This window comes from Bolinopsis microptera, chromosome 5 (assembly GCF_026151205.1).
Source record: "Bolinopsis microptera isolate Bmic1 chromosome 5, MBARI_Bmic_1.0, whole genome shotgun sequence".
Lineage (NCBI taxonomy): Eukaryota > Metazoa > Ctenophora > Tentaculata > Lobata > Bolinopsidae > Bolinopsis > Bolinopsis microptera.
This window is the reverse complement of record NC_087076.1, coordinates 14,946,268-14,960,817: the sequence shown is the minus strand read 5'-3', so window position 1 is coordinate 14,960,817 and position 14,550 is coordinate 14,946,268. Positions and strand designations below refer to the sequence as shown.

General features: G+C 37.0%; 2 protein-coding genes across 5 annotated transcripts in view; both read right to left on the bottom strand.

The window, feature by feature from the left end:
• The window catches only part of LOC134816091 (plasma membrane calcium-transporting ATPase 4-like), a 44,319-nt gene extending 40,511 nt beyond the window's left edge, over nucleotides 1-3,808 (bottom strand). For 2 of the 4 annotated variants that reach the window (XM_063824831.1, XM_063824829.1), the window contains exons 1-5: nucleotides 2,916-3,807; nucleotides 2,487-2,507; nucleotides 1,353-1,604; nucleotides 436-714; nucleotides 60-214 (exon numbers count right to left, since the gene is read on the bottom strand). In XM_063824831.1, the coding sequence (XP_063680901.1) occupies nucleotides 60-214; nucleotides 436-714; nucleotides 1,353-1,604; nucleotides 2,487-2,507; nucleotides 2,916-3,714 (1,506 nt within the window). In that variant the 5' untranslated portion in view covers nucleotides 3,715-3,807. Of the gene's footprint in view, nucleotides 1-59; nucleotides 215-435; nucleotides 715-1,352; nucleotides 1,605-2,486; nucleotides 2,508-2,915 lie in introns of all 4 variants that reach the window. The other 2 variants (XM_063824830.1, XM_063824832.1) reach the window with 2 other exon arrangements.
• A 2,965-nt stretch (nucleotides 3,809-6,773) lies between these two features.
• On the bottom strand, nucleotides 6,774-14,155 carry LOC134815474 (secreted 45 kDa protein-like). The gene is made up of 4 exons (XM_063824009.1): nucleotides 14,060-14,155; nucleotides 13,612-13,961; nucleotides 9,290-9,456; nucleotides 6,774-6,781 (listed from the first exon to the last, which is right to left on the bottom strand). Exons 1-4 carry the CDS (start codon nucleotides 14,153-14,155, stop codon nucleotides 6,774-6,776), a joined length of 621 nt encoding a protein of 206 aa, XP_063680079.1.
• Between the last annotated feature and the right edge of the window lie 395 nt (nucleotides 14,156-14,550).

Sequence of the window (14,550 nt, the reverse complement as noted above, 5' to 3'; positions counted from 1 at the left end):
CTTGAAATAGCAATTGTTAGCACTTATAAAACAATCAGATAAGATGAAAAGGAACTAACGATGACGTTGCTAGAGTAGCTAGAGTTGACGGAGACACTGATAGCAAACAGGTCTATCACACTCTCAGTCAACATGTCACGTGATGGCACGTGCTTCACCAGCTTCCCCATGAAGAAGCTCTGAACCACGCTCATCCTGTTTGTTGTCAAGGTACCTGGAGAGGAGATATTATAACGAAGTTAGGTCGGTGCCAGGGTCTTTTGATACTCAATATGACAAAATTTTTGTGCCATGAAAACTGAAAAGGGAGCTGGGAGATTCTATAATATTTGATATCATTTATAATAAAAGTGGATTTTTTAAATTTGGAAGAGTGGATCATTAACTTCTCAACATCAATTTTCGAACAAACTTGTGATATCAGATATGACGTACCGGTTTTATCAGAGCAGATAGCCGTAGCGTTACCCATAGTCTCACAAGCATCCAAATGTCTTACCAAGTTGTTATCTTTCATCATCTTCCTGACTGAGTAAGCAAGAGAGATGGTGACGGCTAGCGGCAGACCCTCAGGAACTGCTACCACCAGTACAGTCACACCGATGATGAAGAATTCGAGGAGCTCTTTAATGTACTCCGGCCGCCAGCCCTTGTACAAGGTCCACTGTCCGGTACATTCTGTCGCATCGTGGATCGATAGCTTCCATAGGATCTCTGAGACAAGTGACATATCAAAACTAATTCTTATTCTTGTAATTCTTGGACCTAAACGTCAATTCCATAATTGACAAAACTATGTATATACAATCGAAACCATAATGAGTATATTAGGGGGGGGGTCCAACTACATTTTTGTACACTAATTTAGCGTACATTTGGCAAAAATCTGATGGCCATGTACATTAATGGTCATAAAAAATGTACAAAAAATCGGAAATCCCTGGAAACGGAACAGGAAAAACAGGAAAAAACATATTTTGTACATTTTTGTACATTTTTGTACATTTTTGTACATGTACATTTGGCAAAAATCTGGTGGCCAAACAGAAAAAACATATTTTGTACATTTTTGTACATTTTTGTACATTTTTGTACATGTACATTTGGCAAAAATCTGGTGGCCAAACAGAAAAAACATATTTTGTACATTTTTGTACATTTTTGTACATGTAAATTTGGCAAAAATCTGGTGGCCATGTACAAAAATGTAGTTGGACCCCCCCCCCCCCCCCCCCCCCCCCCATATTATATCAAAAACAACCATAATAAACGGTTGTATTAAAAGTAATACTGTTTGCTGGGTATATAACAGGGTACATAACTGAAACAAACTGAAACTAACTGAAACTAACCTTCACTGTCTGTAGTATTATCTTTACATGCCATTTCCCCGAACATGAACTTGGAAACACAGAACTTTATAATGAGGACCAGTATAGTGAGTACAGCGGCCACGGTTCCAAAATATCCAATCTGTATTGCTAGTCTGGTTAGCTTTCCCTGCAGCACAGATTTTTCTTTCTTGCTGGAAGCTTTGGCCGGTTTGTGTTTACCGTTGCCGTTTACCATTTTGGTTCCCTCCTCTTCGTCTCCTTCCTTCTGATCTGGGGAGAGACGTCACGTTATTTAAAACGATAAATTTGATTTTTCCTTTTCTCTGTTTAACAGTTCAATCCGTGTCACGTGGTAAAGAAGACACACGTGATACAATCCCACCAATAACATTAAACCGTGTTACGTAACGTGACGTCATTCTAGTTCTTAAGTTTCTTCGGTACGTGGGTAGTTGTCATTGTGGAGGATATTATGCATACATTTTCTTTTTATGTGCAGCTTCCAACATTAATTGTAGAAGTATATCATAGCTGTTCTAGTGATTATAAGATTGTGTAATGTGTATCATAAGTACAGCTCTGTATATCTACGAATATTATTGTGAAACCTCGAGATGAATGAGGAGCAACGTTATCAAAATATTATCAAATAACACGATTCACACATAATATGTTTATTTTAATGCATGTTGAATTGGTTCATTAGAACATTTAATTGGAATGTATTAGTTTGATTAACAACAATGAGTTTGACAGAACTTAGAATCAACGATTGAACCACACATTTTTAATTAATTTTACACTATTTTATCTGAAGGACTGACGGACTGATTACCGATAAGGGGATGCAGATGCTTGGATCCATTAGTTAGGATCCGATATGAGCCCTGGTGTAAAACAGGGATATTAACAAACTATCAATTTCCTGGTTGATCAATTATTCATAATGAATTTGAGTGCGGGGAAAAACAATGCACTCCTGGCAAACATTAAAAAATAAACCATGGCTGCACAACAAGCACTTGGCAGCAGAGTGCTTAGAAGTTCTGCAAAATGAAAATATATACAGCTGAATAATGAATATTCAAATGCAGCTGATTGCATATCATAAAAACACACCATGTCAACGATTACACGAGTAAAAACTCTTACCCTCTTCTTCAGGCTCAAACTCTGCCGGAATGATATTATAAATATACTGATCTACAAGTATTACAGTAGAATACTGCTGTCATGCAAGATTTTTGTGAGATAAGCAAGATTACAAAATATACGAAAATTAACAAAGTTGAGTCGCTGGAAAAAGTGAGGTTAACAAATAAAATTTGCAACCTTAATGAACTAGTAACTATGAAAATTGTTATCGTTTTTTTAAATCAGGACATTATTTATGAAACACCCTGTATATAGCAGTTTTCTTTAAAGACCAATGAATGATTTCTCACAAATAATAAAGGTATAGCGTTAACGTAGAAAAAGGTAAGGCAAGATAACGAAAACCAGAAGTTAGCAGAAAAATGCTGGTTAACTGTGAGAATATATTCAAAGAATTAAAGATCACGTGACAATCATTGTACTAACCATCATCAGATTCCTCGTCATCCTCCTCATCCTGCCCCTCAATAAGCTGAACAATAATACCAGCTTGAGAATTGGGACCCACTGCCGTGACGACCATTTTACAGGACCCCTCCATAACTGAAGTACCAGAGAGAAGCATAGGATCCTTCTCCACTGACTTGGTGATGTGATCTGTTTCACCAGTTAGTGTGCTCTCGTCGATGGAGAGATCGTTACCAGTAAGGTATATTCCATCTGCTGGAAGGATATCTCCATATCCCAACTGCAAGATATCACCAACCACAATATCTTTAGTGAATATTTTCACAGATTCACCATTTCTTACGACAGATATTGTAGCGTCGTCATCCAGCTGGTTTTGCAGAGACCTAAACTGGCGTTCCTTAGACCAATCATTTCCAGCTGTAACTACTATAACAAGGCACACCGAAATCAAAATAGCAGCCCCCTCAATCCAACCCGTGTCTGGATCATCTTCAACAGTAAGTCCTAATACAATACTTATAACAGCAGCCACCACTAAGATAATCAGAGTAACGTCTTGAGCTGCTTCCCACATTAAAACCCAAAAAGCTTTGGGGGGTTTTGGGGGAATAAAGTTCGTTCCGAAAATTTCAACACGAGCCGCCAGATCCGCCGTATTTTTAGCATCCAATCCTTTTGTAGCATCTGATTGTAACAATTGCACGATCTTATCGATCCCTCCATACTTTTCATCTATCCTTTTTTTACCATCCGTAGACCTGTTTTCCATAAGCTCCTTGAGCTCGGAGAGGGTAATGCTAAATTTGCTCGTCATGGCGGTAGCTGCTAAACTCCTGTCTAAGCAGGTATTTTCCTGTTCTCTAACCTCTGCTTGTGTAGCAACTTTTACATACCTAAAAGTTTCTTTGGTTATTGTTACGATAGACGAACAGTGATCATTTTTAACAATAAACTTACTGAGCAAACTAAACAATTTTACCGTGAGAATAGTAAATACTTTTGTTGTATTTCTTAGCTAAATGGTTAAATAGAACAAGTGTATCTGTAATAAAAGGTAATTTTATGAGCATTTATATGACTAGAATCATGGCCACATACCTAAATAGAGTCACAGAACTATTTGCAGTGTGACTGTGGCAAGTTATCACAGCAGGTAGAGTAAATTACTTATATTAAAGGAATGTTCAAACGAATTTATTATCCAAGCATTCATAGTGATATTTATAATATATGCAATATCGCTGTGACGAACATCATCTTTTTGTTATAGTAAAATTTGTACAATGAAAGTTAATGATTCATCATTAAAACTCACTGTATTGTCTGGTCAGGTTAATGTTTGAATATTTCAGCATAATGAATCCAGTAATAAATAAATGCTACAATTTTAGAATAATGAATAAAATAATAAGTAAACTGTAAACACTACAATTTATTCATTAACGTAAAATTTTAACGGAAATAGGTTGAACCCTAAATAATCAACGAAAAATATTACATAAGAGACCAACTTGGTCTGCCCAAGCAGGCGTTAACAGTCAATTTTATTGGCTTATATTTACTGTAGCAGCATAGGTGTACGTGGTGTACCTTCTAATCAGATTACATCCATAGAAAAGACAGTCAGGCAAAAGAATATAAAGAACAAAGATCTACAATGTCAATATTGCTTGCAGAGCATAGCCAAAATTGCCATAAAGAAAAGACTTCCATTCACATCGAATTGGTTTATTATGCAAAAAGTGTCTATTATGAAAAGTTTGATAATTTTGTAAAAGGCAAGCCGGAAGATATATGCGGTATAAATGATAAAGTTGATAAATATTAGTGTAGTGCAAGGATGTATTGTGCTAATCTAATTAGTGGGCAACCACTGCTGCAATCAGCACAGATTAAAATTGAAATTAGCTTGGTCAAATAGCACCAGGAAGCGAGGAGATTGTTGCTTTTCCTTGGCCTTGGGTGCAAGAAATATAAATACATACAAATTAAAATGTTTTGATTCTCCTAGATGGAGACTAAGACTGATTTATAGCTAATATGTGCTATTAGTTTTACCTTTCAAAACTGGGAAGCAAGAATAGTGGAACTATTGAACAGATCCTTAAAAAATACACATACAGTAAAGCTTGTCTGCTCATATAGATTGAGTCCCAGAATTTCTAATGACCGGAGATGGACCAGAGATGGACCAGAGATAGACAAAAATTTAAAAAGTTGAAACGTCAAATTTCTCCAAATCTGTGCAACTGTCTAGTGTGAATGCTTTCAAGAACGATGTCCCATGCATACTACCTGCTCTCTTCCAGAATAGGACCCCAAGGTTTAATGTTAAATGTTAAAAGCAATGTTAAATCTTGTCACAGCTCTCCATAAAAATCTTCATGAAGATAAATTTAAATATAAAACACTTTTCAGTGGTGGTTTTAGAAGCTATGGTTTTAGAAAATAATATCCAATACTAGTGAAACAAATTTTATTGAAACAAATTTTAGTGAAACAAATTTAAAATTTTATCCTTTATCCTTTACTTTGTTGCAATTTTCGATTACAGTGTATAATTAGGTCATATGCAATGCTACTGAATTAATCCAATGTTTAAGTTGATGTTGACATGATAGTTTTATACATTTAACTTTACACTGATGTATTAGTTAATTACGATTAATTTTGTGAACTGAGTTTTCTCAAAATGTTTGTCGTTTCTAATAGAGCTGAAGGGAGTGATATCTACCAGCTCTGCTTTTGGTCCCATCGACCAAAAGCAGCTTTTGGCTGATCTTAAAATTTTATATGACAGATCTCTTCTAAATGATCCCTAAACATATGAATATATAATAAGCAACTGCGACCGCCCTGAAAATTTTAGGATATGATCTATAATATATAGAGCATATAATATCCTAATAAGTTCAGGGTGGTTGCTTGAATACTGTAAAAGAGTTTATATACATGGGATCATAATTTTCTTATGCATATAATTACACATTTAAACACTGACCTTAAGGGGCGGGGGGGTCTTCATCAAAATTCTCTCGAAATTGATTTTATAGTTGTTTCTGATAGAGGGGAGTGATATCTATCAGCTGCTTTTGGTCCCATGGAAAAATATTGTTCCTAGCCGAAATTATCACTGGTCAAAGGTCAGCGCTTATGGGTAATTGTATTGCGCGAGCGATTTTCAATCGCGCGTTCTGAAAATCGAGTCTAAAAATCTATCCTCTCCTACATTTTTTAGCAATCACCCTGAAACTTTTAGGATATGTTCTAGGATCATTTAGAAGACATCTTTCGAGCCGAATTTTGAGATAGGCCTTAGAAGATTTTTTATTCAATTTAGAAAATCTTGGACCTGGAAAAATCGTCAAAAAATGAGGTCCAAGATTTTCAAAATTGAATAAAAAATCTTCTAAGGCCTATCTCAAAATTCGGCTCGACAGATATCTTCTAAATGATCCCTAGAACATATCCTGAAAGTTTCAGGGTGATTGCTCGAAAAATGTAGGAGAAGATAGACTTTTAGACTCGATTTTCAGGGCGTGCGATTGAAAATCGCTCGCGCAATACAATTACACATAAGCGCTGACCTTTGACTGGCGATAATTTTGGCTAGGAACAATATTTTTCCATGGGACCAAAAGCAGCTGATAGATATCACTCCCCTCTATCAGAAACAACTATAAAATCAATTTCGAGAGAATTTTGATGAAGACCCCCCCCCCCCCCCCCCCCCCCCCGGCCCCCTTAAACCAGCAACAACTTCAGCTAGAAACAATATTTTTCGATGCCCACCAAAAACAGCTGATAGATAATGTTACTAACATGGCCATTTATTAAAAACGACTTTTGAGGGCATTCTAAGCCCCCTTAACTTTAGTGTTCTGAAATATATAGTTTTTATTATTCTTTTATTTGATATAAGCTTAATGGAGCATATAATATGTTAAAGTTTGATAAAATTTGATACATGTTTCGTATCCCAATATCTTCGGCGGCGCGCGCTTCGCGCGAGAAAAGTGGCATGCAACGTATGTCAAGTTAAAATTTATGTTGTTACATAAACAAATCAAAGACAAGTACTGTGTTAAATTTGATGTTTTAAAATTATGAATGAAGCAATTTAAATTTGGTATTACAGTAGTCCCCTCTATGACACAGTTTTTGGGATGACAATTTAACGGCAAATAACTGCGTTTACTTTGGACATGCCTCAAGATGTGAGAAATACAGCCGTGTAGTGGTGAAGGTGGCCTTCTCCACATTCGCATTATTGATATCCAATGCTTTATATTTTACTTTAAAATTGTAATTCAATAAATCAATAAGTTTTATTTCACATTCTTTTAATCTTCAATTGAATAGGAGCTTGAAACCCGATTTAGGTAACTAGAAATAAACTTAGAGGAATAGAATGTTCTTTGATGATTATATGGTAAAATGTATATAGATATGCGTATTTGTTTTATGGAAAGTTGTTGAGTTAAGTGAGACAAATACCTTTGTCGTAACTTTTAAGACTATTATTTGTGAAAGCAAAATGTATTTAATGTTAAATTTTTTATAAACTGTAATATAAATTGTAATCTTAAAGAGAGTTGATTGATCACTACACTTAACACTACAATGAATAAGTTGGTGCTCAGCTGTTTATGCCTTGCTCTAACCAGAGCCCTCTCGCTTGCAGTAGCGTGCGACCGCCGAAGGCAGCAAAGGATAGATATATATATATATATTCTACTTGTGAAACAAGCGCGTCACGCAGTACGCGTATACACATGGCTATGTGTAGTTTATGCCCAATGCGTTATGAAATATTTCTGATGTAAATATTAAATGTTTTCTTAAGGGACAATCGATCACTACAAGTTGGTGCTCAGTGGACTCTACTGTTAACTGTACAGTAACTTAATAAATTGTTTCAAACAGTATACACATAATGTCACAATGACCCCTTATAAAAATAACCCTTCAAGAACTCAATATTTTGAAAATCACCCTTGGCCTTGCGGCTCCAGGTTCAAATCTAAACTGTCTATTTTGACAAAGTTCTTTCTCGCCCCTCTTACTACTGTATAATAGTAACTCAATTGAATATAATGCAGATAGTGAAACAAATTTTTTTAGTGAAACAAATTTAAAATTGTATCCTTTATTTTACAATAATGATATAATAATATTTATAAGCCTCCGTTTTGAAAGTTTTAAATTTTAATATATTTTCATTTCTGTTTAAAATTCAATTTAATGTAGAAGTCAATAACTGGCCGCCAAATCCGTGCATTCTTGAAAACAGGATTAACTTGTTTATGAATTGTAGCGCGATGCACTACTGGGCCGCGCCACGCATCCATTATAATGCTTCTCGCAACCACTTATTTCACATAGCCATGTGCCTACGCGTACTGCGAGACGCGCTTGTTTCACAAGTAGGATGTCGCGCGCTACGGCGGTCGCGCGCTACTGCAAAGCGAGAGGGCTCTGGTTAGAGTAAACCACTTATGCAGATCGGCGAGATGCGAAGGATCGGCAAATCGGCGAGATGCGAAGGATTGACATCGTGAATCAAGTTTATGATTATACGACAAATAGAAATAAATTTAAAACTATCCGTGGTTTTTTAATAAATTATAATCTTACCTAAATCCAAAGCCAGCTTTGTAAAATTTATTATTAGATCATAATATATCGTTTGTAGCGCGATGCGTTACTGTGCCGCGCCGCGCACTCAATGAGGCTTCTCACAGCGACTCTCTAGATCGGCGAAATGCGCTACTGTGCCGCGCCGAGCTGAATTGACATCGTCAATTAATATATCGTCAATTCTAAATATTTACAATGCAACATTTCATTAGTCTATAGACAAGCGTACTCCAGCCCCTACACGCATCCGTTCTTATGCGGCGCGGCTCAGGCCGCGCACTTAATTGAAGAGGTCAATTCATCGCAGCTCGGCAAGACACATGGTAGCACATTTTGCCGTTCTAGCGAGAAGCTGTGAGAAGCCTCATTGAGTGCGCGGCACATTAACGCATCGCGCTACAAACCGCGCACGCACGTATTATTTTATACTTTTTGCTTTCTAATAAATATCGTGTCAATGTGTACGTCTAAATGTTTATATTTTGTGTAAACCGAATCCAATTGAGATTAGTGACAAGGATATAAAAGACCCAAGTGCCTGTACGGCTTTTTCGGACCCCTGTGGACCACTACTCTTGAAATCGCTCCAGTAATTGTACTTGTACTTGTACTTGTACTTGTACTTGTACTTGTACTTGTACTTGTACTTGTACTTGTACTTGTACTTGTACTTGTACTTGTACTTGTACTTGTACTTGTACTTGTACTTGTACTTGTACTTGTACTTGTACTTGTACTTGTACTTGTACTTGTACTTGTACTTGTACTTGTACTTGTACTTGTACTTGTACTTGTACTTGTACTTGTACTTGTACTTGTGCTTGTGCTTGTACTTGTACTTGTACTTGTACTTGTACTTGTACTTGTACTTGTACTTGTACTTGTACTTGTACTTGTACTTGTACTTGTACTTGTACTTGTACAAATAAAAGATCAGGTCGTCATCTCCTCAGTATGTTTGGTAACGCCTAATGAACCTCATTAATACACGCTAGCGCCTTACTCTTGATGAGATTAAGTGACGATATCACTGACTGAGTGCAAAGATCGCGTAGCCGATGGATTTTAAAATGGCCATAACTCAGCCAAATTTTGAACAATGAACTTGAAACTTTGGGAAAGGTTTCACATTATTAAGCAAAATGTGTGTAATCAATTTTGAGCTTTTAACTTAAGACGTTCTCATTTTATAAAGACAATAGTGAAAAAGAGGGTGTGTCACGCCACGCCCACTATAAGTATAATTAAGCGTGGCTTTCAGGAAATTTAAATTTGACCCATATCTATAATACCTGAAATTTTTTTTAATTTTTGGGCCACCCTGATTCATTAAACAATTAATGAACACTATTATTCGATCATGAATTGCCTTAAAAATAATTTTGGACATGTTCCATTGAAAATAAGCAAGCTCTGTCACTACCGCTACGGCGGTGAAATTTCGGGATTAGTGGAAGATAACAAACACTGTCGGTCTCCTATAGTCCTATACCCTCGGGAGGATTATAAGTTAAGTTGGGGCTAACTCGTTTCCAAATCATTTAAGTCACCGGAATTATGTCAAACATAAATATGTCTCGTAAGGTACGTAGTAAAATTGGGCCGAGTTTATAAATCGTAAACCTCGGCGGCGTTCATAATAAACGGTTTATTGCACGATCTTAGTCAACTTCTTTAAAGTTTTAAATCGTGCACTATAAAAAGTATTGATCTCATACAATCACAATACGTGGTAGGCACCGAAATTATTTTAATAAAAGACAAGACGTAATTCGCGTCAGCAATATGACTATTAACAAAATATCCCGCAGAATAAGCGTAGGGACCAAAAGTAGAATAGGCGATTGATGAAATCTAAATACTTTCACTAATAGTTACTCACTAGGCGCGGGATCGGAATAATATGATAAATGAAAATGAATAATTATTCTACACTCCCTTTCCTAGTTGGTCAGTTGGTCAGTTTTGCTCCGAAAACAATACTTTTATACTTTATGACATGATGGTTACCAGATCATATTACTGCATAATAACAGTACACAGTCTTCCTTGCGATGATGTGAACCCCTTGATACTGAATCAAGCAGGGTTCACATTATCACGGGAACGTTTGGTTCAAATTATCTTTTACTTGAACAGTTACAAATTTAAATTGAATCTAAATTTATCACAGATCATAGTAACAGACTGAAGTGTAGCACAGTTTACGGTTACCTACCATACTATAAGTTATATCTTGATGCAAGATAGTTATAACTTATAATAACTTATAAGGTATCTTGATGCAAGCAAACTACTTTGGGACTATTATTTAGAACAGCTTTCTTTAACTTGAACATTTACAAATTTTATTTTAATTTAAATTTATCACAGATCATAGTATAAGTAACAGACTGAAGCACAGTTTAACTACACTTAAACTTCGAGACTGCAGATATATCTTGAGTAGCTTTATACAAGTAAGCAGACAAGGAGGAAGGTTGAGACCAAATATGATGAGTACAGCTGTCCTTATACATAGCTGTCCTATTACATAGCTGCTCCACTTCCAGTTCACTAACATTCAGTTCTCTTTAAGTTTAAGTTCTTTGTTTAAGAATATCATAATTGTATCAATTCCGTCCCAACTCAGAGGAAGAAAGAAGAAAAGACAATCGGACGGATTGCATGATCTTAATTAACTTTTATTTTCTACTTTCCTATTAAAGTCTTAAGTCGTGCACTATAAAACATTATTGCTTTCATAAAATTATAACGTGGTAGGCACCAAAGTTATTTTATTAAAAGACGTACCTTACTCGGGATTATTATGACCGGGATAAAGTGGCGGGTTTAGGGTAATTTCGCCATATTTTTCCCGAACCATATTTTCACCAGTCGTTAATAAACCCGCCGACTCAGCTTTTAGGGTTCCCAAGGGGTATGGGTGCTCATATTTTAATGGTTGTCTTATATTCACTAAAGAATACTATTGGGACACTTGTTGTAGGTTTTTCGACTTCATTTGGCTAAAATTGCAAAAAATTTACCTTTTTGCCCAATTCTTGTCATATATCCTTATCGTCAAAGTTGATTTAAATAGGCCAATTTTTAATTTCTTAGGTAGTGACTATCTCTACATAATGAAATAGGACTCAAAGTAAAAGTAACAGTTAAATTAAAACTCGAATTAATTAAAACGGTCAATAACATGAATCAGTTTCATCAGTCATTTATTCATAATTCTAAACAATGTGAACGATGCATTCTTTCAAAGATTTTCTACAAATTGAGTCATAATGGTTATTTGATACACGTAAACATGTAATGCTAATTCAAAACAACGAATTTGCTAGAGTCTACTTTCAACAATTATTGATAATTCGACTTGTTTCACAAGTTTTAGCAATGCGAAAATTTTTGAACCTGCTTATCTCTAATAAGGAAATTTACATCTCAGACAAAATTTTTGAATCTAAAATTGAAAGGTTGGACACCGGTAAAATGGCGACCGGGAAAATGTGGTGGGTTTTGAGCAATTTCGCCATATTTTTCCCGAACCATATTTTAACCGGTCGTTAATAAACCCGTCGTAATAATCCCGAGTAAGGTAGGTAATTCAGCAAAACTGAACACGTACCTCCGATCATATTTTGTGATTTGTATTTCGTATGAGCTCTGAATCTTTTCCTAGATCGAAAAACACATACCTTCTCTGTGACGCAAGGCAAATTTCCGTCGATTCATAATTATTGGCTTGTCGCGGCGCCGCGATTTTTGGCCAAAATAATCGCGATTTTCTTTTGTCCTTACTAAGGACAAAAAATCGCGATTATTTTGGCCAATAATAATTGGGATAAGAAACATGTATCAATACAACATACAATCTAACTGTTTTGCTGAGGGGGAGGAGTAAACGCTTCACATTTAAATACTTACAACTTACAAAATCTAAAACCATCAACACGGCTAGTTAATATTATTAATATTGAATATGTAATATCTTACTGGGCCGCGCTCAGCCTGTCATTCCGCCTAATCTCTATTCTCTATTAACAACATTAAAGCCTGGGGTCCTCAGGTAAGACGCAGTGGCGCGCGAAAGGGCTCTGATTTGATCAGTAAACCATCAATTATATTTATAAACATTATAAAATGAATTACGACCTCCATCGCAATGAAAAAAGTGCAAATATATACTCATTGGAAATTAGTGCGCGCGTGATGGTGACCAGCATTCACGTGATTGACGGATGTTACTCGTCTAAATTTCTTCGAAGTAGGCGAAACCATTAACAATGATCAATCACGTGATCGTTTAATTATAATCAATTGCAGCCTCGGAAAAAACACATGCACGCTAATTACCAATTTAATTGGAAAGAAGGGCCATAAAACTGAAAACCAACGCGCAGCTTAAAGACTTTCGCTTTCATTTTCAAAAGCTTCCACTTTGACAAAGCATAACTCGCCACCGTGTGCTTTCTTCTTTTGCAGCTTCTCGGCTCTCTCATACCCAGCAGACCTTACTGGCTGGCGAAATTACTACATGCTACAGATGATCGCGTCTTCACAGCTTGTTGAACTCCGCGCACGCTCGTTAGTTCATTGCATTTGCACGCTTCAATTATTCCAAGAATGCAATTTCACCACGTAATGCGATTCAGCCAATCAGAGAACAAGAATCCGCAAAGTTAAACATTAAAGCTGTGCACTTTTATAAGGCCCCAAATAAGACTTTTCGCGATAATTCAAAATCTATAATGTCCCAGGTCCCTAATTTTCCTCCTGGGGAGGTAACGTTATTTTTACAAGGCGAACATTTTGTTGAAAACTAGATGTTTCTATCTCTTTTATTTTCGAAGTTAGGCCCCTACCAGTAAGGTTTCCTGGGTTCTCTTTACTAATCTTTCCTACTCTGGTAGCCTGCAGAGTATGTTTTACTTGTCATACGTTGTATGACCCGCCGCGCACGAAGTGCGCGGCTCCCCCCGTATCGTCAGGACCATAGTGAAACGACCGTGGGGGTCGCAACGTGATAGTGATACAAGGTTTTACGATTAGTCCTATCTCCTGGAATACCTACTGTTACCGCTCTTCAACATTCTCGTCCTTCTGTTCTGGCAGTCCAAATAATACAACGTTTCTGCTCCGATCCTCCTCCTGGACGACGGACTTGACCAATTTCTTCAGAGTAGCCGGATCTGCCAAACTATCAGTCTGGCAGACCGTAACTTTCTCTGCAGCAGCTTCACTGTATGACTTGAACTGTTCTTTCAAGTTGCTCTCCACTGAAGACTTGACCACAGTCTTTACTGCGTCGAGCTGCTTGTCCTTGTTGTCGATAATCTGCTCCTGTAAGCTGATTACCCATGTCTGATTCTCGATTAACTGGCTCTTGATGGAGCTCAGCTCAGCCTTCAGCTGTTTCATTTTTTCCGCCTGAAACCGCACAAAGTGGAACGATTCAGAAAACAGTAATAATAATATGCCAAAGTGTCCTTTATCGCACGTTTACACACTGCTGACGTCACGTCAACTGGAGCAGTGCACCCGACTTGTTCCATCGCTTTAGGTATCCAAGCAGAACATTTCCAGAGCAGATCCTCCAACTCCTTGTCGTTAACAGTAGCCATGGCTTATACGCTACAAGCACACACAGTAATCTCTCCGTTAAATTAGGCGAGCTGATAAGAGACAACAAAATTACAAACGAATGCAATTTGTGTGTGGCGTGAACTGTCTCTCCTGGCAGCCTTTGCACCGCTACTGCCTCTTTTCGTCACTGCGGTAGTGCTCAGTGCTTTGCAGATTGCTCTATCTAGAGCCCTTGCGCTTGCAGTGGCGCTTGTGAAACAAGCGCGCCCACAGCGGCGCGAAAGCACATGGTTAGGTGAACTTTGCAGATTCTGGTGATTTTCTCTATGACAGAAGTATAGGAGATTTCAGGAAAGGGACGCACAATGCATCTTTTATAAAATCGGGGGAGATCGGAAGACCTGATTACAATTAAACAGTTTGCATTTATAAC

Excerpts from the sequence above, each read along its gene's own strand:
- LOC134815474 (XM_063824009.1), bottom strand. The coding sequence starts at position 14,155 with ATGGCTACTGTTAACGACAAGGAGTTGGAGGATCTGCTCTGGAAATGT. Across the intron at positions 13,962-14,059 it reads AAGTCGGGTGCACTGCTCCA|GCGGAAAAAATGAAACAGCT; the intron begins GTTGACGTGACG and ends GTGCGGTTTCAG. Across the intron at positions 9,457-13,611 it reads GACGAGAATGTTGAAGAGCG|TACAAGTACAAGTACAAGTA; the intron begins GTAACAGTAGGT and ends TATTTGTACAAG.